Genomic DNA, 25,635 nt, shown 5'->3' with positions numbered 1-25,635 from the left:
CGTCATCAACGAGCATCAGTTCTTCGCGCAAAGGAGGGCGGAGAGGGAGGAGAGGAGGGAGGAGCGAGCCGCCTATCGCGAGGACATGCATACGTGGAAGGCGGCCGCTCAATTCAACATCGACCTAGGAGCAGCGTCGTCCTGGGACTCCGACGACGATCGGTATCTTGACGCCTTCATTGAGATGTCGGAGGAGGACATCACCGAGGCAGATTCAGAGTCGGAGGAGGAGGACGAGGAGTAGTAGTTGAACTATCTTTTTTTTATCTATCTATGCTATGAACTATCTATGTATCGTTATTATCTATCGTTTATCTATCTATGTATGCCTATCTATGAGTATCGAGCTAGAGTCGAATGTGTATCGAATTGGAGTAGACGGAGAAGACGACGAGTAGTAAACAAATATAGCACCTCTGCTGGAGCGGCGCGCGCGCGCAATTTTTTGCAGCGGTCGCTGGAGCCAGCGCTCCGCGGCGTGCAAAAACTGGCTATGAAGGCGTTGTAAATGCTTTTTTAACGCACCGCACGGTGCACGCATGTTGGAGATGCTCTAAACAGTGACGGAGCCAGGAAAAATTAGGAGCCAGTGCTGGCCGCAAGCTGACTAAAGGAAGAGAATTGCCACCGAATATTTGGATACATATTATACATTACTAAAGCTGGGCATGCATAAGAGTTTGATTGCCATCTATGGTGAATCCCTGGTTTGCAATGGCCAAGGAACAGGCTAAATCGTGGAAATCCATTATCTCTCTGGAGTGGTGGAACATATGGAAAGAAGGGAATGCCAGAGTTCTTAGAAATTCTTCCTGTTGCCAAGACCATTATTTCTGAAAATTCAGGTGGAGGCCAAGGATTGGATTAAAGCTGGTCATAGACGGCTTGTGCACATCGTAGAGCGACCCTTAGAACCAGATTGATGTAACTATATGATCTAAACCACCCCATCCCCTGTACTTCACGTTTAATTTGTAAACCTTTATTCCTTCTAAGCGCAATGAAAAGCAGCAATCCTGCCTTTTTGTCAAAAGAATGTTCTGAACATGTTGCGCTTATGTGTGAAGGGCACGGCTGAAAATGCTCTAAGACGCAATCTCAATTGAAGTACTACCTGGAACGGGGAAAACGTATCCAAAAGGCAGTACATATAAATACAAGAACATGGCAATGCAGTAGCGGATGAACACACGATTATCACTTTAACTGTAAAATAATCAGTTGATCTTCAATTTCATGATTTATAATTTGGGTGTGCACTCTGCCAATAGAAAGATGTGATCAACTGATCATCTAATGTTGAATGTCAAGATGTCATGTTGTTCTATAACAAAAGGGCATACTACAGCAATAGAACATCTACTGTCAAGTATGAAGCCAATGTCCAATCACAATTAACATCAAGAGAGCGTCAAGGAGATGCAAATGAATCCTAATCGTTGGTAGATACTACTTACAACTTACACCTGAAATTCACACCATCTTTGTAGAACTGCAAGGTGTCACTCAATGGAACAGCAATGCTCCTATTCCACACAAGAGAGCGACCAAAGGATGTGGCGAACTCCCTTGAGCTCGTCGCCCACCACTTGGCACGCCGGTGCCTATCTCTGGGATGCCTTCGCAAGAAACCCCTTCCTTGCCTTTGAGGCACTCGTCGGCGAATAGGGCTGCCGGGTACGAGCCATGGACGTTGATGTAGGTTAACATTGTGTCTGCACAGTTAGTGCTCTGGTTGTTGATGTACGCGGCAAATGGGCATGCAAATTCCTTGAAAGCTTCACAACATTCAGTAGGAGGGTATTGTGGCCCTTTGCACTTGTTTGTGAGGATCGTGTAGTTCTGGGTCTCGAAGCTCATAGGGCAGTCTGATAAGCATGGACAAAAATAAACGGATGCGTATCAGATGAAGGTACTGGGAAGTCCTGAACATGGTGAGAAGTATACTATCTAAAAAAGGGTGCACATTTGCATGATAGCTATCCGGACATACAGAATCCAAGTTTCCTACTTATAGCCATCTGATGTCCAAGTTTCCTACTGATGTACTCCCTCCGTTCGAAATTACTCGTCCAAGAAATGAATGTATCTAGATGTATTTTAGTTGTAGATACATCCATTTTTGTGACAAGTAATTCTGTACGGAGGGAGTACTACTGAACGATACTCTGTAATTTCCATTGGTAGTTCACCATTGAAATCTGTTTTTATAAGCCCAGGAACTCTACACAGGCCCTGTCAATCCTAACCGCATATGGGCTCAAATTAACAAGAGGCTATATTCAGTTGACAGCATGTGAATTGCAGATGGGCAGAAGCATGTGAATGGCCGATGGGCACAAGCAAGAGGCTATATTCAGTTAACAAGCATGTGAATTAAGTATCTTCAGTGCGTGCACTGCACCATCAAATGCAGCTGCTTGCAGAACATCTCGGTTCGTCAAGCAGGCATACGCCGAAATAAATCCAAGCCGCCGTCTTCTCCAACCAAATTCAGGTAACACTGAAGTGCTATCCAACACCATCACTTCCAACCAAATTCTGTCTAGCATCACTAGAATCAGACCAAATCCCTCCATCCATCCTCGCACCTATCCCTAAACCGCCGTGGATTAAACTTAGAAAGAAGAAGAGGTGACACCACGTACCCCTCTTGGTCTGCAGCAAGCTCCTCCTCCCCGTCGATGTCGATCCGGTGCTGGCCTGGAATACGCTGTCTGCTCAAACACCGACAAAACAGAACAAGCCCATCACAATCCGCTTCAAGAAGCAAAATACTAGAACTGCCCAGTACTTGGGACTTGGGAGCACCGGAGCACACACGGACCAGACACGGACACGGAGGGCGACGCGGAGGCGGAGGCGAGCCCGGCCAGGACGGCGGCATGGAAGAGGAGCAGGAACCGGTGGGTCTGAGCCATCGCTCGCCGCTGCAGCTCCATCTTCAGCGGAAGCTTCTTGGCTCTTGGGCGAAGTTGGCTCGGCACTCTGTTCTACTCTAGTGGACTAGTGGCGCGGGCGGCTATGGCTAGCACTTCAAAGACGACGGCAACCGCCATGACAGCGCCATTTGTGGGGTCGAGGTAACCTCTTAATCCCACCATTGGCTCGCCAATTTCTCCGGGCCTACTACGATCAGTTTACGTGGTGGGGAAGCCTTCCCTGTCATTCTATTCAGAAAACAACACTGTACGCAGTGGTCAACATAAACTTTTGAAGCTTTGATTGGGCCAAAATAAATAATGACAATAAGAAACAAAGCTAGTGGAGATAATAATGCACTCTGCAGCTACTTCGGCCTGATGGAAAAAAATCAGGGTACAAATTATAATTCAAACCATAACAATTCTTCCTGCAAATAAAATAAAATAAAATACAACTGTTCTGAAACAAATAACAACGATTGAAATATAAATGAGATTAAAACGGTGGGAGGTCAATAATAGATTGGAACAACTTGAATATGATTGATGAGTAAAGGAAAAAGTTCAAAACAAACCTTGAACTTGTAGGCGAAAGCGAATTTGCAATCCCGGAAATCAGCACACCGAACTTCCTAATCTCGGTCTATTTTAAACCTTGACGGTATTTAGCTGGTATTTGTTGACGTGGCAAGGGCTGGCTGGACATTAGGACAAATTGGGCCGGCGCAATAGCACAGTCGCTCGCTTGCTCTATACTCTGTTGATTTTTTTTTCAACAAAAAATACAAGCAGCCGCAAAAATAACAGCACAGTCGCTCGCTTACTCTACTCTGTAGTGTGTTTTTTTCAACAAAAAATATAAGCAGCCGCAAAATTTAGTTTCGCTAGGAAACTCGAACTCAGGAAAACGCACTAGCACAGGTCGCACCTAGCCAATAACCCTGATGGCTCCTGGTGATTTTCAATAGCGTGTCGTATTAAAAAACTGTTAGAAGCGTTCATATATTAAAAAACTGATAGAAGCGTTCCTGAAAAAATTCGAAACATTCCTGAAAAATAGTTATGAACAATTTTTAAATACCGATAATAGTTTAACAAAAATATTTCACGAAATTCAATTTTTTAAATGTGACACGGTAACATTTTTCCAAATACGTGTATTACATTTTATTAATGACATAAAGATTTCATAAAATTATACGACAATTTCTTACAATTTTTTATTTATTTATTTTTTAAATCAGCTTGGAAAATTTGTTCCCATGTTTAAAAAAATATATGTTTCAAACGGTGTTCAGTTTTTCAAAATTGGTTGTTTTTAAATAAATGATCGTATTTTTAAAAAATTATTCAGAATTTTCTAAAATTGTTCCCACTTAAGAAACGGATATTTCAAAGATTGTTCGGGCCTGCACATTTTCAATATTTGTTTGCCCTTCGAAAAATGATTTAAATCTCGGCGCAGCTCTATGTGGTTTAAATCTTCGGGCCTCGCATCATAACATCAACGTCAAATGATTGTAGTGGCTAGTGGGAGCAAATCAGTAGCGTTAGGTTGTGAGTACGAATCCTAGTTTTCTCTTTTTATGTGTTTTCTACTATGCGTGTTTTACAAAAAAGAAAAAAAATCGCCTCGTGTCTATTCGCCGAGACCAGTTGCGACCATACCCTTTCGGTATTTTTACTTTGCGTTTTACGAAAAAAATAAATCCCTCAAAAAAAACCAAAAAAGAAACGAAATCTTATTTCGTGTTTGTTGGGCCGGCCCAGTAACGAACGCACACAACAATGCCAGGATTCGATCTGCCACGTTGCCAATCCCTGTTTGGAAACGCTCTGAAGGTTCAAAATAGACCGGGATTGAATAGTTTGGTGTGCCAATTTCCGGGATTACAAGTTCAGGGTTCAATTTAGCTTTCATCTACAAGTTTAAGGTTTATTTTGGACTTTTTTCATGAGTAAAAGTAGACATGCACTTGCGATGCCGCATTTTCTTCGAAGTTTGTACTTTCGTCGGTCACTTCTTCGAAATTTGTACTTCTGTTGGTCTCTTTTTAAAGCTTCGTGTGTATGGTTTGTTAAATTTGGGGTTTTGTTCATCAATGTGCTGCAATCACTGGCAGATCCACCATGGGTCATTGACATACATCTACACACACACACACACACACAATATGTATATCACAGAAATATCAACCTACGGTCTATTGGCCCATTAGTAGCTCATTTCAGAACTAATAGTGAGCCCAAGAGCACTGACGAGCAGGCATCATGCACGAGAGACACACAGCGCCAGCCACCCGTCAGAATCTTTCATCACCCATGGAGGAGCCGACATTGCGTTACTGACATGCTTTCAAGTGAAGGATGATGGAATTCTTTCTTCAAGTGAAGAATGATGTTGACATATCTCGCTCTCAGGCCATGACAAAGTGTAAGGTCATGTTGCTATTTTCTTCTCTATCTGTAATTTTCTCAACCTTTTGAGATATTGTTTCTATTGTTAACAATTTGTATATTTCTTTGTATTGTCGTGAACCAGTTGGCTTCTTTGTTAAGGTGAAAAAAACTGAACACCCAAAATTGAATTCCGGATCCGCCACTAGCTGCAATGGGTGTTTTATGTTTGGTTTTCGGTGCTTTGAGGATTAGGTTTGCAACCTTTTTGAGAGGAGATGGGAATCTCATTGACATCTACTATATATTTCTTTACGGGCAAAATGTAAGATCCTTGTGCTCTACCAACTAAGCTAGACGGGCAATCTGCCCTAATTTCAAAATTTTGAGATTATACTTTAGGAAATATTGAGCAATGTGAAGTATACACAAAAGTTTAAAACGGGAAAAAATTGAGTAGACAAACACTGAAAAGTTCCCCCCTGATAGTCGCATTGATCATAGGTTGGAGCTCCTAAAACAAACATAGAACTTGAGAACTTAATGATAAATTTTTTAATCTGAAAACTCAACATTTCTTAGTTAGTGCCATGAGCAAAACAAATCACCAATTCCCATGGCATAATACAAACCTACTACTACTACTAGTATGTTAAATCCCTTCGCAAAGAAATATAAGATCGTTTAGATCACTATATATTTCTTTACGGAGGGAGTATGTGTTATTCACAACTAAAGAATCATGTGTTAAAACAATACAATTGAAAGATAAAGTGACATAAAAGATACACTTATATCCACAACGTCAAGTTATCCATACGCAAGGGTACTTCTCCCCTAAAAAAATAAGGGTGCAAATTATAATTGAAACCATAACTATGCTTCGTGCAAAAAAAATACAAACTATTTGGAAATATTTGAAATAACTGCTTGTACCAGGTATTGGGTATACAAGAACATTATGTAGTATTAAATAATACCAATAACAAGGATTGAAATATAAATGAGAGTGAAATGGTGGAGAGGTCCAGAATGGATTGGAACCACCCGCAAAAAAAAGAATAGATTGGAGTAGCTTGAATATGATTGAGGATTAGACGTAGGCACGCACGTCACCACGCCATATTTTCTCTGAAATTTATGTTTCTATTTGCTTCTTCTTTAACCTCCGTGTGTTTAGTGAGCCAAATTTGCGGTAATGCCCCTCCACGTGTTGCAATGTGTGTTTTATGCTTGGGTTTCAGTGCTTCAGGGATAAGAGCATCTCCACTCATTCAGCCCACAGCGCACCCAGCGTTTTGGCCTACGATGTCATTTTCGCCCTAGGGGCGATCCAGTTCCCAGACGCGCCCCCAGGTTTCGGCCCCAAGACGCACATAAATTCAAACTTTGTCTTTCCCGCTGTCAAAAAATGCCACAAGTTCAGCAATCATCGGGCGATCAACATGCCCCAGTTTGGCAATCAAAACATACACAAAAGTTCAGCTTTCAAAAGGAAGGACACGTAGAAATGCATCAAATGACGGGCCCCTCCGGCGTGGTACTGGTCGCGGTCGGCGTGGCTTCTGTGCTCGGGCTGGTCGGTGTCGGCGTGGCTTCTGTGCTCGACGTCTGTGGCGTCGGCATGGCTTCATCGCTTGGGTTGGGTGTCGGCGTTGGGGTCGGCGTGAGCGTAGGCACGGTGGTTGAAGGCATCTGGTTCATGTTCGTCCGGAGTAGGTCGAGCTTCACGTCCTGCTTCGTCATCAACACTGACCACCGCAAATCAGATTTCTCTTTCCTCTTGGCGGCGTGGTTCTTGGCGTCGGCGATGCACTGCTCGATCGACGATTGCAGCCGCTCGGCAGCTAGGCGGCGCCCTTTGTCGTCTTGGCTCTTTTGTTGCCGTCAGGGCGCCCATTCGCCGCCCCGAGGGCCGGCGCGTCTGGCTTAAATGTTTCCTGGGCCTTAGCGAGGGTGAGCGAGACATCCCTCCACTTCTCGCGTGACTCGATCCGAGAAAACTTGAACTCTTGATCACTATTGTCCTAGAGATACATGGTGAAAATACGAACCATCTGCGTAGCTGAAGAACGACTGTCGATGACGTACACGGCGAAAAGAAGTGAGTCGGCGGCTGGACATACCTGACCCTCGATGTTGGTGCCGCTTGCTGGACAAGCCGCGATCTCCTCGACGATCCCATGCCATTTGATGCAGGCCGTCTAGATGATCTCCCAATGGTTCAACATGGCCTTTGCGTCGCGCGGCATGTGGATGGTGGTGAAGTAGGGGTCGACAAGTTTGCGCTCGTCGAACACCGACTTGATGCGCGTCCAGTACTTGTCGGCGTTCTGGTTCGTGCTGGTGACTGGGTCCATGCTGACGGGCTTCCATGCTTCAGCGAGGCACTCGTCTTCTTTGGACGTCCACTTGATGCGCAGCTCACCCGTCCTGGCATTGCCCCCCGCTTCTTCTTTTTCTTTTTCCTCCTCCTCCTCGGCATCGTCGAGCTCGTCCTCCATGTCAACAGTTGTGTCCATTCTGTCGTCTTGCATGTGGAACCCGGGGTAGGAGGCGGCACCGACAGCCGCTCGTGATAATCACCTCCATGTCAGCGTCGGTCGCGTCGGGGTTGCCGAAATGTGCCCCGAGGCTTGTGAGAAGGGTAGGCCATGACGTAGAGGTGGCGTCGGCGAGGCTATGTACGCCAGGGCGAGTAGTTGTACGGGTGGTACTGAACGTGGGCGAACGCGGCCGAGGGAGTGAGCTGGTCGGGGTTCAGACCGGAATGTGAGGCATGTAGCGGCGTGCCATGTGGGAAGGTGATGTTCGGGTTGAACCCACCATGTGCGTCGCCGTTGGAGTAGCCAGGCGAGGGTGCGCACCCCCAGGGCGGCGACGGAAGCGAGAAGTTGGCCGGCGACACGACGCTCTGTTGGCTCCACGCAGCTTGCGGGCAGTGGCTGCTGGGCGGATTCATCATCCCCGCGCGAGCCGCCTCTGCCTGCTTCGCCGCCGCCGCCACTACTGCCGACGCGGCCGCGTGCCTGGCCTGGCATAGAGCCTATTCTGCCGGTCGGTGGTGACAGCCTCTCGGCGCTGAACCTCCGCCCTCCACTCCACGTTGGACATGGCCGATGGTTTTGGCATCGGCGCCCTCGCCTTCCTCTGCTTTGGCTGGGTGGAATCGGCAGCGGAACGGAGCGAGGGGCTGAATACTTCTTCGGCGGCATGGCGGGATGACGGTCGGCTGGTGGTTGAGTGGGAGAAGAATGGCGGGAGTGGCGGGGCAGATGGGGGGGGGGAAGTAATGAGAAAATGGAGGGAAAGGGGGGAAACGACTAGAAAAGGCATGTCTGTCACTGACAGAGCGGACCACGCGCCTTTTCGCTTCGGCCGGTGCCTTCGGCCAAGGCACCCTTCGTGGGGCTGGGTTTGGCTCGGGTTCTCCGGCTACTATTTCGGCCCAAATCGGCGAAAAACAAGGACCTGGGTCGCGACTGGTCCGATATTTCGCCGTCGGCGCTAAAAAAGGCGCCATGGAGGGCCGGTTGGGGGGAGTGGAGATGCTCTAATGGTGCAACCTTTGTGAGAAGCGATTGTAATCAAATTGAATTCTCGATGGTAACACTCTTAGAAAAACAACCTTTAGTACCGGTTCGTAAGGACCTTTATTCCCGGTTCTGTAACCGACACTAAAGGGTGGGGACTAAAGGTACCCCCTCCCCTTTTAGTCCCGGTTCAACACGAACTGGGGCCGAAGGCCCACCACATGGCACGAGCCCGCGGGGTGGTCTGGGGGACCTTTAGTACCGGTTGGTAACACCAACCGGGACTAAAGAATTCTTTTTGATTTTTTTTAAAAAAGATTTTGATTTTTTTTCTTTTTTTCAAATTTCTATTTTTTGACGATTTAGTCTCTAATCACCCCTCATCATTGCTCTAACCACCCCTCATAATTCCAAATTTTCTAACTTCCCGGCCGATCACCCATCCTCTCACTACTCCAGTCTGAGCACGCTTAACTTCTGAGTTCTATTCCCCCTAGTTTCCAAGTGTACACTTGTTGTTTTTCTGACAATAGTAAGCTGTCAATCCTATTAACCCTCAGGAGTTTAGCTGGAGCATGAAGTCACACGTTTCACCGTTTGAGTTTGAAACTATTATTCTAAATAATAATAATTATTTAGTAACACTAATATTTCTTGAATAACTAGTTTGACCATAGTTTGACCACAGTTTGACCAAAATTCAAAAAAACTAAAATAATTATTTATTAGCACTAATATTTCTTGAGTAAGTAGTTTGACCATAGTTTGACAAAAAATTCAAAAAAAACTAAAATTTGAGCATATCTTTTTTCCTTCCAGAATTTGAGGATTCTAGCAAACAGGCCTACGGCCGCCGAAATCGGATGCGGATTTTCGTGCTGATTTGGATTTTAGTTTTTGAAGTTTTTATCATTTCTTTTGTTTTTTTAAACAGAAAAGGCGATACACGGGGGGTAGAGTTTGAAAATTTCCCTATAGTCCCGGTTTGTGTCTCCAACCCTGACTAAAGGTTAGACTCCTTTAGTCCCGGTTTGTGATACAAACCGGGACTATAGGTTGGCCCTTTAGTCCCGGTTTGTGTCATAAACCGGGACTAAAGGGGCTTCTGGGGCCCCGGCCTGACGCCAGCCTGCCACCACCCCTTTCACAAACCGGGACTATAGGTCAGAAATGAACCGACACTGATGCATAGCCGTTCGAACCGGGACTAATGGTCACATTAGTGCCGGTTCATTTACAAACCGGGACTAAAGGGCTGAACATTAGACCCTTTTTCTACTAGTGTAATGACATCTACTATTAGGAAGAAAATTCTCTTGGCAAGGTCTAGTATGTTAATCTTGACTAAGAAACCCCATCGTGTGTTTATCTTCCGAAACATCTGTTTATCTTGGCAATGCTTGAGAATGACAGTACAATAAGGAAAAAGCATCGGATCTTGGCAGTGGTTGCCAATGAAGGTACAATAAGTAAAGGGTGTCGGTTCAACCTCTTATCTTCAGCCAAAGTGTGTGCAAATGTTCAACGACGTTAAGTTCTCATGGTATTCGACTCATATCTTTCTGGGTAGTCCACCTCGTGCAAATTATGTGTTATGTAACTTTCAATGCATAAAATTTTGGAGAAAATGGAGATGTGAAAAGGTGCTTATAGATATCTCTCCTTTATCAGGCATATTTGTAGTATCCTCAGCCCATCTGGGTTCAAGTCGAAGACTTGACACTTGTGCTCGCATTTCCATCCTCTATACCAGGCCTTTTAGTGCTCGCATTTTCCTGCATTTATTCCCGGGCTTTCGGTGCTCACATTTTCCTGCACTTATTCCAAGCCTTTTAGGGACGTGCGTTCAATTGAAGGAGACGTTCTCGTCGACTATGCTGAAGGCATCTGTGGCGATTTCGTCAATCTCAAGGATATGTACCGACTCAGTCTCTCAAAGGTACAACTTCACAACTTTGTGAGCAAATTTTGAATCCGGAGACACAACATTTCTTAGTGCCATAAGCAAAACAAATCTCAAATTGCCATGGCATAATACAAACGTACTACTACTACTACTACTCAACTGCCCACTGCCCAGTGGCATAATACACGATGACATGCACGGGAATAAGGATCAGGCCGTGCAGAGCTCGCGCGAGAACCCCACCCGGCCGTTGGCCACGTCGAAGAGCACGCGGTGGTTCTGCTGCTGCATGCTGGCCAGCACGTTGAGCCCCGCGTTCACCCCAGTCGACGGGCCCGCCGCCATGGCCAGGCACGCGACGCCGCCCGACGAGCTGTGGATCATCACGTTCTCCTCCGGCAGCGTCACGGCTGCGCCCGCCCCGCCAGCAAACGCGAACGTCACGCTCGGCACCCGGAGTCCGGTCACGTTGTAGCACGTGTCGAACCCGCCCAGGGGCGCCGACACGGGTGCCCGCGCCCTGCGCCGGAACGCGTCGCGCACCGCGGCGTACACGGGCGGCGAGAGCCGCGTGAACATGGTGCCCGCGTCCACGATCGTGCCGCCGGTGCCTGTGGCCTTGTCGAACGACGCGAGCGCCGATGCCGGCACGGCCACGGCCCTGCCGCCCACGCGGATGCCGACCATGTCGACGTAATATAGGGTTGGGCGGTGGGGGTTGTAGAGCAGCGGCGTCGTCTTGATCCTCCTCGGCTGCCCGGCGGGGCCGAGCCTCAGCGTCCCGGAGAAGTTGGAGGACTTGTAGCTTGGGAGGCAGTAGGAGAAGACGGAGCCGTACGTGTCCTTGGTCTGCGACAGGAAGGAAAGCGGCCCGCGCCCGAAGCCGAGGAGCCCCTGCGGCAGCCGAACGTGTAGGACGACACGGCGCTGCCGCCCTCAAGGGCGAGCACGTCCTGCCCGAGAATGGCCTGGAACGTGGACGAGCCATACGAGAGGTTGAACGCGCACGACGCGCCGGGGCCGCCAGGGCAGGACGCGGCGCCCGGCACCTGCGCGCACTGCGGCGAGCCGCACCGCACGGGCCGGTACGTGGACGAGTCCGTCGGGGCGAAGGACGGGGACGACTTGGGCGCGCAGCCGACGCAGGCGCTGCACGGGATCCAGGCGGCGTCATTGCTGGGGTCGATGGCGACCAGCAGCGTCTGCGGCAGCGTGCCGAGCCGCGCGCGGGCCACGTAGTTGGGGATGCTGAGGATCTGCCGGCCCGGTGCGATCGGCACGAACGACCGGTCTTTGCTCTTAGGTTTGGCTTTGGCGCGCATGGCGGCCGCGAGCATGGCAACGCGTGCCACGTCGGCGGCGGACTGCGCGGCGAGGGAAGCCGCCCATGCACTGAGCGGCGCGCCGGCATTGGGCGACGGCAGCGGGTGCGAGCGTGCCAGGAGCAGCGTCGAGCTACGCACGGAGACCGCGGCCGTCCAAAACGTAGGGAAGAGGAGCATGGCGAGGATGGTGGATAGTCCTAGAATCCACATGCTTGCTTTTGCTCGATCGCTAGCTCAGCTCCTAGCAAGAAATGAAGGATGGCGAGAAATGGTGTACGTCGAGGTGTATATATTTGCTGCGTGCACGCACGCACTGATGACTTTGGCCGGTTGAAATTGTTTGGCCTCTTACTTTATCTTTGCATTCCTACAAAGAAAGTAGGTAGGCACAAGGGTGGCATAGGTTGCAGCTAGGTGGCATAGGTGCTCCAGAGTACTTTGTACCAAGTACCAACTGAGCTAGAATCCTAGCCAGCTCACTTGTCATGGCTTTGAGATTTATATTAATTAACTTTGCCAGTTAGGTTTATAGGCACAAGCTCACAACCGACTTCACCGTCATGGTAAGTATAAGGATATATTTATATGCGCAATTGTTATTTCACAGGCAACTGGAATTTTTGCTTATGTCAGTCGACCGGGAGTATGGCGAGGCCTAGAGGATGAAGATGGCAGCATCGCGGCGAGGCCTCAATCAGAGCGACCTGAAGCCGGCGATGACACGACCCTGACGTCGTAGGTGCAAGGGAGTCAGAAGTTGAGGGTTCGGGATGGGTGGACGGGTGGAGGAGGGAGGAGGGGTGTTGGCGCGGTAGAAGAACATGAGGTGGGGCAATTAAGGGCCAGTTCTTTTGGGCGGCTTAAAAAATAAGCTGCCTCTCCCCAGATTAAAAAATAAGACGCTCCTCAAATTTATTAAGACTTTTAAATTAGTTATTTCATAACTAGTTTAGAAGTCCCAATGAATAAGATATGCGGCTTAATTATAGGATAAGCTAGGTAGGAGGCGGCTTATTTTTTAAGCTGCCAAAAGAACTGGCCTTAAAGGGGCCGGTGGCCGGGGTGGTGACAGCATGGCAATAGATCACGGTCAAGGGGAGGGACAGTAGCATTGTGTCACTTATAATATTGCACTATATCGGTACAAAATACAATAAGTACAAACCTGACTTCAACACTATTAAGATGCACACAACCAAGGAAGAAATATATATAAAAAAGATGACCCTTAGGGATCACGGGTGAGACGAACGACCCGCCCCAGCAGTGTATCAACTACTACCAACATCATTAGCAACATGTGGACGACGAGAAGGTTCCCCGACATTGACGCCTTTAGCAAGGAAATAGTGCATGAACATCATCGCGGATCCAGCTACATAGGGTAGACCATGTGCTTTCACCCAGAAGAGAAATATTGAGTAAGCTCTAGAGAACGCTTTCAACAAAGGAAAGTTAATCGGTCGCTGCCAAGAACGACCAGAGATGGCCAAACCTAGGGATTTCACCCCGGAACTGAAGACTTGATACTCGAAGAGCTCCACCAAAGACGAAGTCTCCTATGTTGCTACCACCAACTTCTCGGAGAAGAAATCTGACTGCAATATCCTGATCAGCATCAAGATCGTGGATCAAGGTGAACTCTACACACCGGAGTACTTGTTGAGACGGTACATCTTGCCAATGCAAACAATGAGCATGCTAATTAACAACTGCTCGATGTGGGGGGATACCTTGACCATCACCGAAACATGAGGGATATCAATCAGAGATGGACCATTATGTGGGAGGGAGGCATCAGTATTCTGGCACGCAAAGCCTGGTGGCCATGTCGGACGCACCTCCACTGAGCATCCACCACCGCTCGCTCCACAGGATGCCCCACCACTTATGCCCATGCCGACGGATGACCGCTAGAAGAAGGCCGACGCACAAAGTCAAGCAAGCAAAAAAAATGCGCACATCGGGCAGTTGCAATCTATTTTAATGTGATTTAATTATGTGGTAAATATCAGGGTATTGAAAACGCCAACCAAAAATTAAAAATGCATACGACTTTGTATATTTTATTATGTATAGTTGTATACTATTTACTAGATATAACTAATATTTTTTCATGCATGGTTGTATGTGGTGGTGGGTCTTTTTCCATGCATGGTTGCATGTCCATGTGGGTATTGGACGAGACTTGCGTGCTCCCCCCGTGTGTGCCCATCTGTGCTCCCGCGTACGTGGCTTGATTTGATTGGAACAAAATAAGGCTCGGCCCCACCCCCTTAAAATCAGGGGGGAGATGATTAGATTAGAAAAAGAAAAGAAACAAAGACAGCCGTAGGATGAAGTGGGAGCACGGATGGGAGCATGGGAAGGGAGCATGGGGAGAACAGCCGTAGGATGAAGTGGAAGCACGGATGAGATATATGATAATGTGGCATGCTTGCGTCTTGAGGTAAATACATTGGTGGGGTGTCTCTCTTAGGTATTATTAGGATTCATCAATGCAAAGTTCTTGGATGGATGATGCACCACCTACTATTTTTTTCTGTTTCCGTAACTTTGATTTCAAATGAATGAAGAGGTGATGAGATGTGGAAAAAGGAAAAACTCAAGGAGGCTGACTTTTATTACAAATGTATTTTCGGTCATATTTTCATCATAATTTTAACTTATAAAATTCAAGTAATGCGTCCCTCCGTTCCTCAATATAGTTTTCATCAGCACGCGATCGACATCGACCGTATCCATCGGTCTTCACCGCAACGATCTGGTCGGCAGTGTGTCAAGGCCATCCTGAAGCTACCTGATGACGGGACCCGGAACCAGGCAGGGCCAAGTCAAGTGACCATTGACCTGGTCGACAGCCAGGTGGACAGGGTGTGACGAGGTGATGCACGACGATTGGCCAGCGAGTGCCAGCTGGCGACCGCTACATATAGTCTAGCGTGTGTGTGGGAGTGGTTATGAAATTGTACTCGACTTGTATTGAAGCCGATCTTCAGGACTCCTTCCTTCCCTTCTAAGCAACATATCCCCTCTCCTCCTTCCTCCCTTCGCTACCAGATCCACACGAGCAGGGCACGTTACATCTGGTATCAGAGCCAGGTTACATGTGGTGAAAGAACTACTGGAACTCCTCCAAGCTGACCAACATTATCAAGAGCAACCAGAAGCAGAGTCGGATGATGAAGTACTCATGTCCATTTCCAAACTAGCCACTACAGGGCAGACTACACCACATAAGGATGGCAATTTTATCCATGGATCTGGATACCCATGGATACCCGACCCGGTTGGGCAAGGGTATGGGGCGCATTTCTGTCCATGGGTCCATGAATATGGATACCCACGAATAGCCGGGTTGGGCACGGTTGTAGTTTTTGCTCCATGGATATCCAATGGATACCCGTGTGACATGTGGGGCCATATTCCAGTGACAATAGAAAGAACAAATCAATGGGAAATGGCATGCAATATGCAGCTGGTGCCATAATCTATATGCTGCAGAATCAACCTCTGGTATGTCACACTTAAGGACTCATCGTATTACTTGTTGTGTTGACATTTTTGAGTGAATGCTGATGAATTAATTTGATCTTTGGGAAGGCTTCATTCTGACTTTTCTATTCCCATGGAGCTCCATGGGTATGTGGGTATCCAGCGGGTTTGGGCATGGGCACAAGTTGTGCCCATGGATAATTTGGTGGATGGGCAGAGGGTAGGAAGATGGGTCATGGGTTGGATTTGGACCAGCTCCACCCGCCCCAAACCCGATCCATTGCCATCCCTAACACCACACACAGTCCGATTGGTGGGGATGATTGAGTATAAGGAGGTCTTGGTATTGGTGGATTCGGGCAGTTCGCATAGTTTTGTGAGTGAAGCAGTGGCTGCTGCAATGCCTTATCGGGTGCAGAAGACCAACTGTTCGTCTGTTAAGATTGCTGATGGAGGAATTCTTCAATGTGACAGCATGATCCCTCGATACTCGTGGACGACGCAAGGGCAAGTGTTTGAAACTGATCTCTGGGTGCTGTCGTTGGGCTGTTATGATGTTGTTGTTGGCATGGACTAGCTACAACGCTGTGGACCAATGTGGATCGACTGGGAGCATAAGCGGTTGCAGTTTCAACATCATGATCAATGGATTGAGCTTGTCAGTGTACAACCTCGGTTACAACCAGTCGAACAGATTTCAGCTGTTCAGTTGCAGGAATTAGAGGAGCAACATGCAGTGGCACATGTCGTTCTTTTGTGCAGTGTAACAGACGCCGAGAGCAGCCAGGAGCCAGGGGAGCAGCACCTAGCAGTGGCGGCAATCCTCGAGGAGTTTTAGCAAGTGTTCGCTGAACCTACCACTCTACCCAAACATAGAGTGTGGGATCACAAAATTCAGTTGTTGAAAGGGACCAAGCCAGTTAATAGCAGGCCCTATCGATACACACCAGAGCAGAAGTCTGAAATTGAAAAGCAAGTCGCGGAAATGCTGAAGCAAGGGTTGACTGTTCCAAGTGTGAGCCCGTTCTCCTCCCCAGTTCTACTTGTGAAGAAGAAGGATCAAACATGGCGCTTTTGTGTCAACTTTTGTCACCTGAATGCAATCACCGTGAAGAAGTGCTTTCCCCTGCCTGTCATCAACGAGTTGCTGGATGAGCTGGCAGGCTCGCACTAGTTCTCCAAGTTGGACTTGCGCGCAAGATACCATCAGATCCGTCTCGTGGAAGAAGATGAGGAGAAGACGACCTTCACTACCCACCAAGGACACTTCTAGTTTCGAGTGCTGCCATACGGGGTCACAAGAGGCCCTAGCACATTTCAGTCGGTTGCGAACTTTGTCTTGTCGCTAGTGTTGTGGAAGGGAGTGTTGGTTTTCATGGATGACATCTTAATTCACTCAGTTACATTCCAACAACATCTTGTTCTCTTGCGCCAAGTTCTGCAACTGCTAGCAGACAACGAATTAGTGGCCAAGCGCTCCAAGTGTACTTTTGCCACCAACCAGATCGCATATCTGGGGCATCAGATTAGTGGGGATGGAGTGTCCATCTTACCAGAGCATGTTCGGGCAGTGCAGAACTGGGAGCAACCGTCCAACATCAAAGAGCTAAGGGGATTTCTGGGACTGGCCGGATACTATCGAAAATTTGTCAGAAATTTTGGTCTACTCAGTCGGCCGCTGAATGATATTCTCAAGAAAGGAGCAGCGTTCATCTGGACCCCGTTGGCAGACAAGGCATTCCAGAGTCTGAAATGAGCCCTAGTCACTGCGCCGGTGTTGGCCTTGCCGGATTTCTCGAAACAATTCATGGTGGAAACAGATGCCAGCGGCACAGGAATTGGCGCGGTGCTCATGCAAGAAGGGCATCCTGTCGCGTATTTGAGCAAGAGTTTAGCTCCTCGTAACCTGGGACTGTCAGCATACGAGAAGGAATGCCTGGCTCTACCCCTCGCTGTTGATCATTGGCGTCCATACTTACAACATTCAGAATTCATCATTCGTACCGATCAACGTAGTCTGCTCAACTTGAAAGATCAGAGACTCAATACACCTATCCAGTAGAGGGCCTTTACTAAGCTGGTAGGGCTGCGATTCCAGATTCAGTACGAGGCTGGAGTGTCTAACAGGGCTGCCGATGCCCTGTCACGACGCGCGCAAGACAAATCCCAGGAGCTGGCGGCGATCGCCATGGCCAAACCAGTCTGGCTATAAGCAATATTGGACAGCTATCAACAAGACCCCGCAGCTCAATGGCTGATGTCGCGACTGGCGCTTGATGAAAACAGCGATCCGGGATATGCTATACAGGAGGGAGTGGTTCGCTTTCAAGGGCGCATCTGGATCGGGGATGACACTTAAACTCAGGAATCCTTGATCAAGGCCCTCCATGACAGTGCAGCCGGGGGTCACTCGGGATTCCACGCCACTTATCATAGGGTGCGACGCTTGTTTGCTTGGAAGGGGCTCAAAGACATGGTCCGTCAGTTTGTTCGTCGGTGCACAACTTGTCAGCAAGCAAAGACAGAACGGGTCACTCCAGCGGGGTTGCTTTAGCCTTTGCCAATTGCCAAGCGCCCATGGGCAGTCATATTATTGGACTTCATTGAAGGCCTTCCAAAATCCAATGGATATGATGTGATTCTAGTGGTGGTCGACAAGTTTTCGGAATATAGCCACTTTGTGCCCCTGAAGCATCCATACACATCCTTCTCGGTGGCCACAACCTTCATGCAGCACATCTTCAAACTGCATGGGCTTCCGTTGGCTATCATCTCTGACCGCGACCGGATATTTACTAGCAGTTTGTGGCAGGAACTCTTTAAGTTAGCTCAAACTCAGCTGCGCATGAGCTCGCCCTACCACCCGCAGACGGACGGACAGATGGAGCGGGTGAATCAATGCCCGGAGACTTACCTTCGGTGCTCTGTCCATGCTTGCCCCAAGAATTGGTACAGATGGCTCTTCCTTGCAGAATACTGGTATAATACCACCTTTCACTCAGCACTGGGGAGAACTCCATATGAAGTGATTTATGACACTCTGCCAAGGGAATTTGGGGTGACTCAAGTGGATGACTGCAGTGTGCCCGACCTAGCAACATGGCTGAAAGAAAGGGAAGTGATGCTGGATTTGCTACAACAACAACTGAAACATGCTCAGGACAAGATGAAAAGGCAAGCAGACAAAAAGCGCACGGATCGGGAGTTTGAAGTGGGTGACTCAGTCTTCTTACGTCTACAGCCCTTCATTCAAACATCCATCGCACAACGGCCGTTCCAGAAGCTCGCGTTTCGCTACTATGGACCATACAAAATTGTGGCCAGAGTGGGCAAGGTAGCTTACAAACTTCACTTGCCAGCAGGGAGAAAGATCCACCCAGTGGTGCACATGTCACAGCTGAAGAAAGCGATTGGCAGTGATGCATTGGCTGAACAAGAGTTACCTCCGGACACTGAGGTCCTTGGTATGGAGCATGAACCAGTGGCGATCATCGGAGAGCGCACGGTCAAGACCCATGTTGGGGCCGTCCAGAAGGTTTGCATGCATTGGCAGGGTTTCCCATGTCCTTGGCCATGTGGGAGGATCCACGGCAACTGCACCGGCGTTTTCTTGCTTCACGTCTTGGGGGCAAGCCGTTTTCCAAGGGGGAGAGAATGTCAAGGCCATCCTGAAGCTACCTGACGATGGGACCCGAAACCAGGCAAGTCCAAGTCAAGTGACCATTGACCTAGTCGACAGCCAGGTGGACAGGGTGTGACGAGGTGATGCACGGCGTTTGGCCAGCGAGTGCCAGCTGGCGACCGCTACATATAGTCTAGCGTGTGTGTGGGAGTGGTTATGAAATTGTACTCGACTTGTATTGGAGCTGATCTCCAGGACTCCTTCCTTCCCTTCTAAGCAACAGATCCCCTCTCCTCCTTCCTCCCTTCGCTATAAGATCCACGCGAGCAGGGCACGTTACACGGTGCATCAAACAAATCTGCTCTCTGTCAGCAGGGGACATTGCTCAATGATGACAGGGGCAATGCTGCATTGCTTGTACAAATGTTCCATCTCTACAGCCCATGTATACCACATTACGAACGTTCCATTTTCAGCGACCCATGTATACCGAATCCATCCACTTCATGCTATAGCTATTGAATAATTAGGCATTTTTTCGTTAAGTTTAATCAAGAAAAACAATTGATAAAACATGATCATCATGATCGAGAGAATAATTGAGACATGCAACTGATTGTTGAAACTAGTCATGCAACCAAAACCATAAAGAAAAGACATAATATATATATCGATTGCTACTAGTAGTACTCCAAACACTAACCCTAACGGTGAGGATAATATGACATACGAAGCAGCAGAAGGGGAAGCAGATGTGCCATTCATCATGTCGTCGAAGAGGTCGTCGACATCGGGAAAGGCGTCGTCGTTGGGGAACTCATCGTCGGTCGCAGCCACGATGAACGATCCAACAGTCGCGCGGATGCGCTCCCCAAAAACTTGATTGCCCCTCTCCCGTACCGGATCACAAGAGGCAGAGTTTCAGAGGCCTGCTCTCTCACTCCCCGGTGCATGCCGGAAGCGAGATGGGAAAGAGATAAGTGGTGCAATTTTATGGAACGAGGAGATTTGTTGTGTGTCTCGTTGAGAAGAGGAGCAACCTATTATAGACGTGATGAGATGAAATTGGAAATGGACGCACTAATTCCCATTAAGGAGAAGAGAAACAGACGCACTAATAATCCTATTAAGTGGTCAGTTTCGTCTTCCATTAGTACGCCAATCGTTTCAACTTGCATGGCAACTTATGTAGTGGGTCTCAATCCGATCTCCTTCGATGAATTGTCTATCACATTTCGTGATAAACCATTTGTGAAGGGATCTGTCAGATTCTTAGATGTGTTTATATAGTCCAATACTATAACTCCGGAATTTCTCATAAACCTGACACAATCTCCTTATTACATGTTTTGATGACTTCCTATTGTCCTTAGAATTGTTTACATTGACAATCACTGTTTGATTATCACAGTTCATTAGGATAGTTGGTATTGATTTTTGAACCACCGATAGGTCCATTAAAAGTTGTCAAAGCCCTTCTGCTTCAACTGTTGCTATGTCTAATGCTATGAGTTCTGCTTTCATTGTTGGCCTTGTTAGGATGGTCTGCTTGCAATACTTCTAGGAAACATTAGCACCACCAAGTGTAAACACATAACCACTTGTGGCTTTAAGCTCATCAACATCAGATATCCAATTTGCATCACTATAACCTTCAACTACTCTTGGATACCCCATATAGTGAAGTCCATAACTCGCAGTTCCTTTCAGATAGCTCAGTATTCTCTCAAGTGCATGCCAATGAACATCACCTGGGTTTGAAACAAACTGGCTTACTTCGCTCACGGCAAACGAGATGCCAGGCCTCATAGCGCTAGCTAAATACATGAGTGATCCAATGATTTGAGAAAATCTCAATTGATCATTTGTTTCTCCTTCGTTTTTCGCATCAACACACTCGGATCATAAGGTGTCGGAGAAAGTTTACAATCTGAATATCCAAAGCGATCTAGAACCTTCTCCACACAGTGAGACTATAATAGTGTAATCCCACCATCATCGCCTCTCATAAGCTTGATGTTCAAGATAACATCAGCTACTCCAAGGTCTTTCATCTCAAAGTTTTGATTCAGAAAAGCTTTCACTTCCTCGATGACCTTGAGATTTGTTTAAAAAATAAGTATGTCGTCAACATACAAACACAATATAACTCCCTCGCCCCCACCATGGCGATACTACACGCACTTGTCGGCTTCGTTTGCAACAAAGCCCATGGATGACAAAATTCTTTCGAACTTCTCGTGCTATTGCTTAGGTGCTTCTTTCAAACCATACAAAGATTTCAAAAACTTGCACACCTTTCCTTCATGACCATCTACTACAAAACCATCAGGGTGTTCCATGTAAATTTCCTCATCCAACTCTCCATTTAGGAAAGTTGTCCTAACGTCCATTTGATGAATGAGAAGTTTGTGTGAGCCAGCCAATGAGAGTAGTACTCGAATAGTGGTCAATCTGGTCACATGCGCATAAGTATCAAAGAAATCTTCAGCTTCTTTTTGGGTATATCCCTTGGCTACAAGCCGTGCCTCTTTCTTTTGTATTGGACCATTAGGCCTAAGCTTTTTCTTAAACACCCACTTACATCCTACAGGTTTAAACCCATAAGGACGATTGGTGATCTCCCATGCCCCGTTAGCAATAATGGAATCCATCTTACTATGCACAACTTCTATCCAATACTCTGCATCAAGAGATGCATAGGCTTCTGAAATAGAAGTGGGAGTATCATTCACGAGGTACACAATGAAATCTTCGCCAAATGACTTTCGGTCCTTTGTTTCTTGCCCCTTCTAGGAGCTTCATCGTTATTCTCCTCAGGAATCTCGGTGCGTTTCTTCTTAAAATGTTCCAATGGAACAAAAGGTTCAGTGGTTGTCTCTAACCTCTGACTGGATGAGGTAGATATATATTTTAGAGGAAAAATATCCTCAAGGAAAGTCGCATCATTCGACTCCATGATTGTACTAACATTCATGTCAAGTACCTCAGATTTTACCACTAGAAATATATAGCTAATGCTATTGAAAGCATATTCCAGGAAAACACAATCAATTGTTTTTGTCCAAACTTACACTTCTTGGTTATTGACACGTTGACTTTAGCCAAACAACCCCAAGTTCGTAAGTAGGAGAGTTTAACCCTTTTCCTTTCTCGTTCCTCAAATGGGGTAATCTCTTTATTGTTTGCAGGAACTCTATTTAGGACATGACTTCCAGTCATCAAAGCCTCCCCCACCATTCCTTGGAAAGTCCGGCTGTGTCTAACATGGCGTTAATCAAATCAGCTAGAGTGCGGTTTCTTTCATTCGGTAACCCCGTTTGACTCGAAGAACCGCCACTCTCTTTAAGATCAACTCCCGGTTGAGGAGGAACATGACTACATGGCCTAGGCGATGTCCGCGCGTGAGCGTGCCAGACATATCAGGTCATGAGTTCAATTCTCGTTTTGACATATTTTTCCTTAAAAAGAAACTTGACAAACATGAAAAAAACAAGAAAAGAAAACAGAAGAAAAATCATGAAGCAAGAGAAGCGGGTCAAACATAAACCTTCTCGATCGAAAGAGAGAAGGAAGAAACTCCACAAGCAAGAAAACAAAACAATGGAAACCAGATGAGAAGAAAATAAATAAAAATAAACGTCTAGTGCAAGCAGACATAGAGGATCAGTGTGAGGCGCTATCCCGGCAAACTGGGATCAAATCCCTTGTTCTGCCAATTAATTATTGCTCGCGAGGTGGAACCCATTCGTTTGATGTGGATCTAACGGCTATCGCTGCTTTGGGTTCTATCCATAACTACCAACCGTTCGCCGGTTAGTGATGTCCTTATTTCGTGAGTAGCCCTCTTTCTGACGTGATGACGGGAAACCAGGATGGGCAAGCAACTAGGCCTATCAGGAGAATACCTATAAGCGATAACTTAAGTAGTCATCGTCTAGTTAATTCTAGTTTGGTTAGGAATAGATTTGCTCTGGCCTTGGCCGGAATGGATTGAACTCGTTGTGAGGGTCGACAGGAGGAAATCACAAGCAACCCTATATTTCGCCATTTCCAGAGTCCTCCCAATCCTACATCGATAGTGAGAGTAAGGGGACACTTACATTTTTTTAGGAGACTAAAAAGAAAACGTGCTCCCCATTCTGAAGTTTAGAGGTGCTGAACTTTTTTTTTTGCTAATTTCTTTTTTTTTTTTAGAAATTTCTTTTGCTCATTTCGGTTTTCCTGCTCTAAGGGTCAACCCGGCCTGCTGGGCTGGCATGTAATGAGGCCCAATAAAATTGCTTGTTAGGGGCTAGACATGCGTTGTTGGGGTGTGTGAGAGACCCGGGTAGTTTTAGGCCTGCCGTGATACGAGCCGGTGTAGGACAATGGACATGTCTCCAGACGGTGGCGCTTTTGCGTCAAACTGCCGGCACTTCGCGCAAGTGAGCGACCGAGCAGCGATGCGATGGGCCGGCCAAAGGTTTGCGTAGACAATGCATGCAACTAGCCAGCCGATTTGGGGAACCTTCTAGAAGGTTTCCTGAAGTGGTTTTTTGGTTTTTTAACTATATTTTTTCTTTTTTCTGTTTCTGCTTCTTTTTTTTCTTTCTCTTTTCTTATCTTTTTAATGTTTTATGTTTCTTTTACTCTTTTCTTTTTCATGGTTATTTTATCTTCTTTTAAACTAAGTTCATGTTCAAAAATAGTTCTTATTTTTGAATAATGTTCTTGCTTTTAAAAATGTTGCAAGTTTCAAAAAATCGTCATTTTTCAAAATTGTTCATAAATTCAAAAAATGTACAGGATTCTAAAAAACTGTTCTTATCTTTCAAAAAATGTTGTGAATGCTTTTGTTCTATATTTTCGCAACTTTTCAAGAAATGTTTGGTTGTTAAAAAAATTGTTCGTAAATTGCATAAAATGTTCACTTTTTCATTTTTTCCAGAGTTTCAAAAATGTTAACAAGTTAAAAAAAATGTTCACATTTCCTAATTTTGTCCAGGAATTTCAAAGTATATTCGCATCTCCAAATTTTTTTTTGGAATTTGGAAAAATGTTCCTGTTTCAAGAAATGTTCATGATTTTCAAGAAAAGTTCCTATTTTTCGAAAATATTTTAGTTTTTAGAAAAAATTGTTCAGAAATTTGGTAAGTGTTTGTATTTTGTAGAACATTCTATTTTTGACTCAAAATGTTTGGAACTTCAAATTTTGTTCATTCTTTTGAAATACGTTCGGGGTTTCAAAATTGATTCATTTTGTTAAAAATTCAAAATTCAAAATTGTGCTCTAGTATTTTAGAAATTGTTCCAAAGTGAAAGAACTCCTTCACAAATTTTGTTCTTGTTTTTGAAAAATGTTCACATTTGTTTAAGCATCGTGAGTTTCTGAAATGTGTTCGAATTTTCAAAAATATTGATGCTACTGTACACGTACAGAAAATAATATCCAACAGGGAATATCCCACAACGGTAAGTTCCTAAATAAGTTCTCGATGCTTGTTTGTTCACATGTGGCCATTTACTTTAGTGGCAAGCAGCGCTGTGGGGCAGAGCGACATCGCATGTTTGAATCCTAGCAGCGTCTCTTTCGATTTTTTTAACTTTTACTGCTGTTAGCAACTCACGGTGCCTCTTAGTGGGCTGGCCTAGTCACATGGCAACTGCGTGCGTCGCTCCCTATTCGCCGCAAAATGCGGCACAAAGGAGTTCCCGGTATGATTGCCTCCATAAAAAATCTAGACAGTGGTATGGATCTCTTTGATGTGTGTAGGTTTTGTTTTAAGATTTTCTCATTCACTTGCGGTTTGTCGCCATGTGTGGCTCGGCGCCCGAATGATTCTATAATAATCCCCTTGAACATGGGCGCTGATAGGCGCCGGTCGACCGGCCAAGTCGATCGACCGGTCGATGTCCATCTGTTTGATCGAAACAGCCTGCATCGTTAGATCGTTTCCTCAGCCGGAACACAGCCGAGAACAAAATATCCGGCCGCGTGCAGCTCGCTCTGCCCCCAGCAGCATGCGGCCTACAGTCCCATGCGAAGGCAGCATCTACTTGCCGCGGCCGTTCCGGAGTAGATGGTTCGCCGCGGACTACGCTCCACTCACAAATTATAGGCCAGCCCTGTCCTGTTGTCCCAGCATCCGGTGGCTACCATCGTAACATCCATTATTCAAGCATGTCACATGCCACGTCGCAGCACCCCGATGGCCACCATCACAGCTCGCGATCACAGCACGTCGCAGCGATTTCTGGCTGGTCGCAGCAAACGACAATGATGGTTGCAATAAGAAAAAGTCGTCGTCGTCGCCGGTTGTAACTCGCCGTACCGGTTGCAGCATTTTGCGTCTCCGTTGTAGCCATCGACCTTGCCGCTTCCAGCAAATGACATCGCCAATTCCAGCATCCCGCGGTGGAGCACCATGCCACCGCCCTGTGGCAGCAGCTC

The 25,635-nt window shown here is 46.7% G+C and overlaps 1 protein-coding gene and 1 pseudogene across 1 annotated transcript; both read right to left on the bottom strand.

The window, feature by feature from the left end:
• Nucleotides 1–1,207: 1,207 nt before the first annotated feature.
• LOC119282469 (GPI-anchored protein LLG1-like) lies at nt 1,208–3,158 on the bottom strand. The gene is made up of 3 exons (XM_037562694.1): nt 2,828–3,158; nt 2,649–2,717; nt 1,208–1,868 (listed from the first exon to the last, which is right to left on the bottom strand). The coding sequence occupies exons 1-3, from the start codon at nt 2,940–2,942 to the stop codon at nt 1,507–1,509; spliced, it is 546 nt and encodes a 181-aa protein (XP_037418591.1). The 5' UTR covers nt 2,943–3,158; the 3' UTR covers nt 1,208–1,506.
• A 7,812-nt stretch (nt 3,159–10,970) lies between these two features.
• On the bottom strand, nt 10,971–12,295 carry LOC119280165 (annotated as a pseudogene).
• Nucleotides 12,296–25,635: the final 13,340 nt, after the last annotated feature.

This window comes from Triticum dicoccoides, chromosome 3B (assembly GCF_002162155.2).
Source record: "Triticum dicoccoides isolate Atlit2015 ecotype Zavitan chromosome 3B, WEW_v2.0, whole genome shotgun sequence".
In the NCBI taxonomy this organism is placed as follows: domain Eukaryota; kingdom Viridiplantae; phylum Streptophyta; class Magnoliopsida; order Poales; family Poaceae; genus Triticum; species Triticum dicoccoides.
This window is presented reverse-complemented; position numbering and strand designations above follow the sequence as displayed.

What these genes read in the sequence shown, in the direction of transcription:
- LOC119282469 (XM_037562694.1), bottom strand. Translation starts at nt 2,942, where the DNA reads ATGGAGCTGCAGCGGCGAGCGATGGCTCAGACCCACCGGTTCCTGCTC. An exon ending in GCCCTCCGTGTCCGTGTCTG is followed by an intron (nt 2,718 to 2,827) that starts GTCCGTGTGTGC and finishes GTGTTTGAGCAG; the next exon opens with ACAGCGTATTCCAGGCCAGC. An exon ending in CTTGCTGCAGACCAAGAGGG is followed by an intron (nt 1,869 to 2,648) that starts GTACGTGGTGTC and finishes CATGCTTATCAG; the next exon opens with ACTGCCCTATGAGCTTCGAG.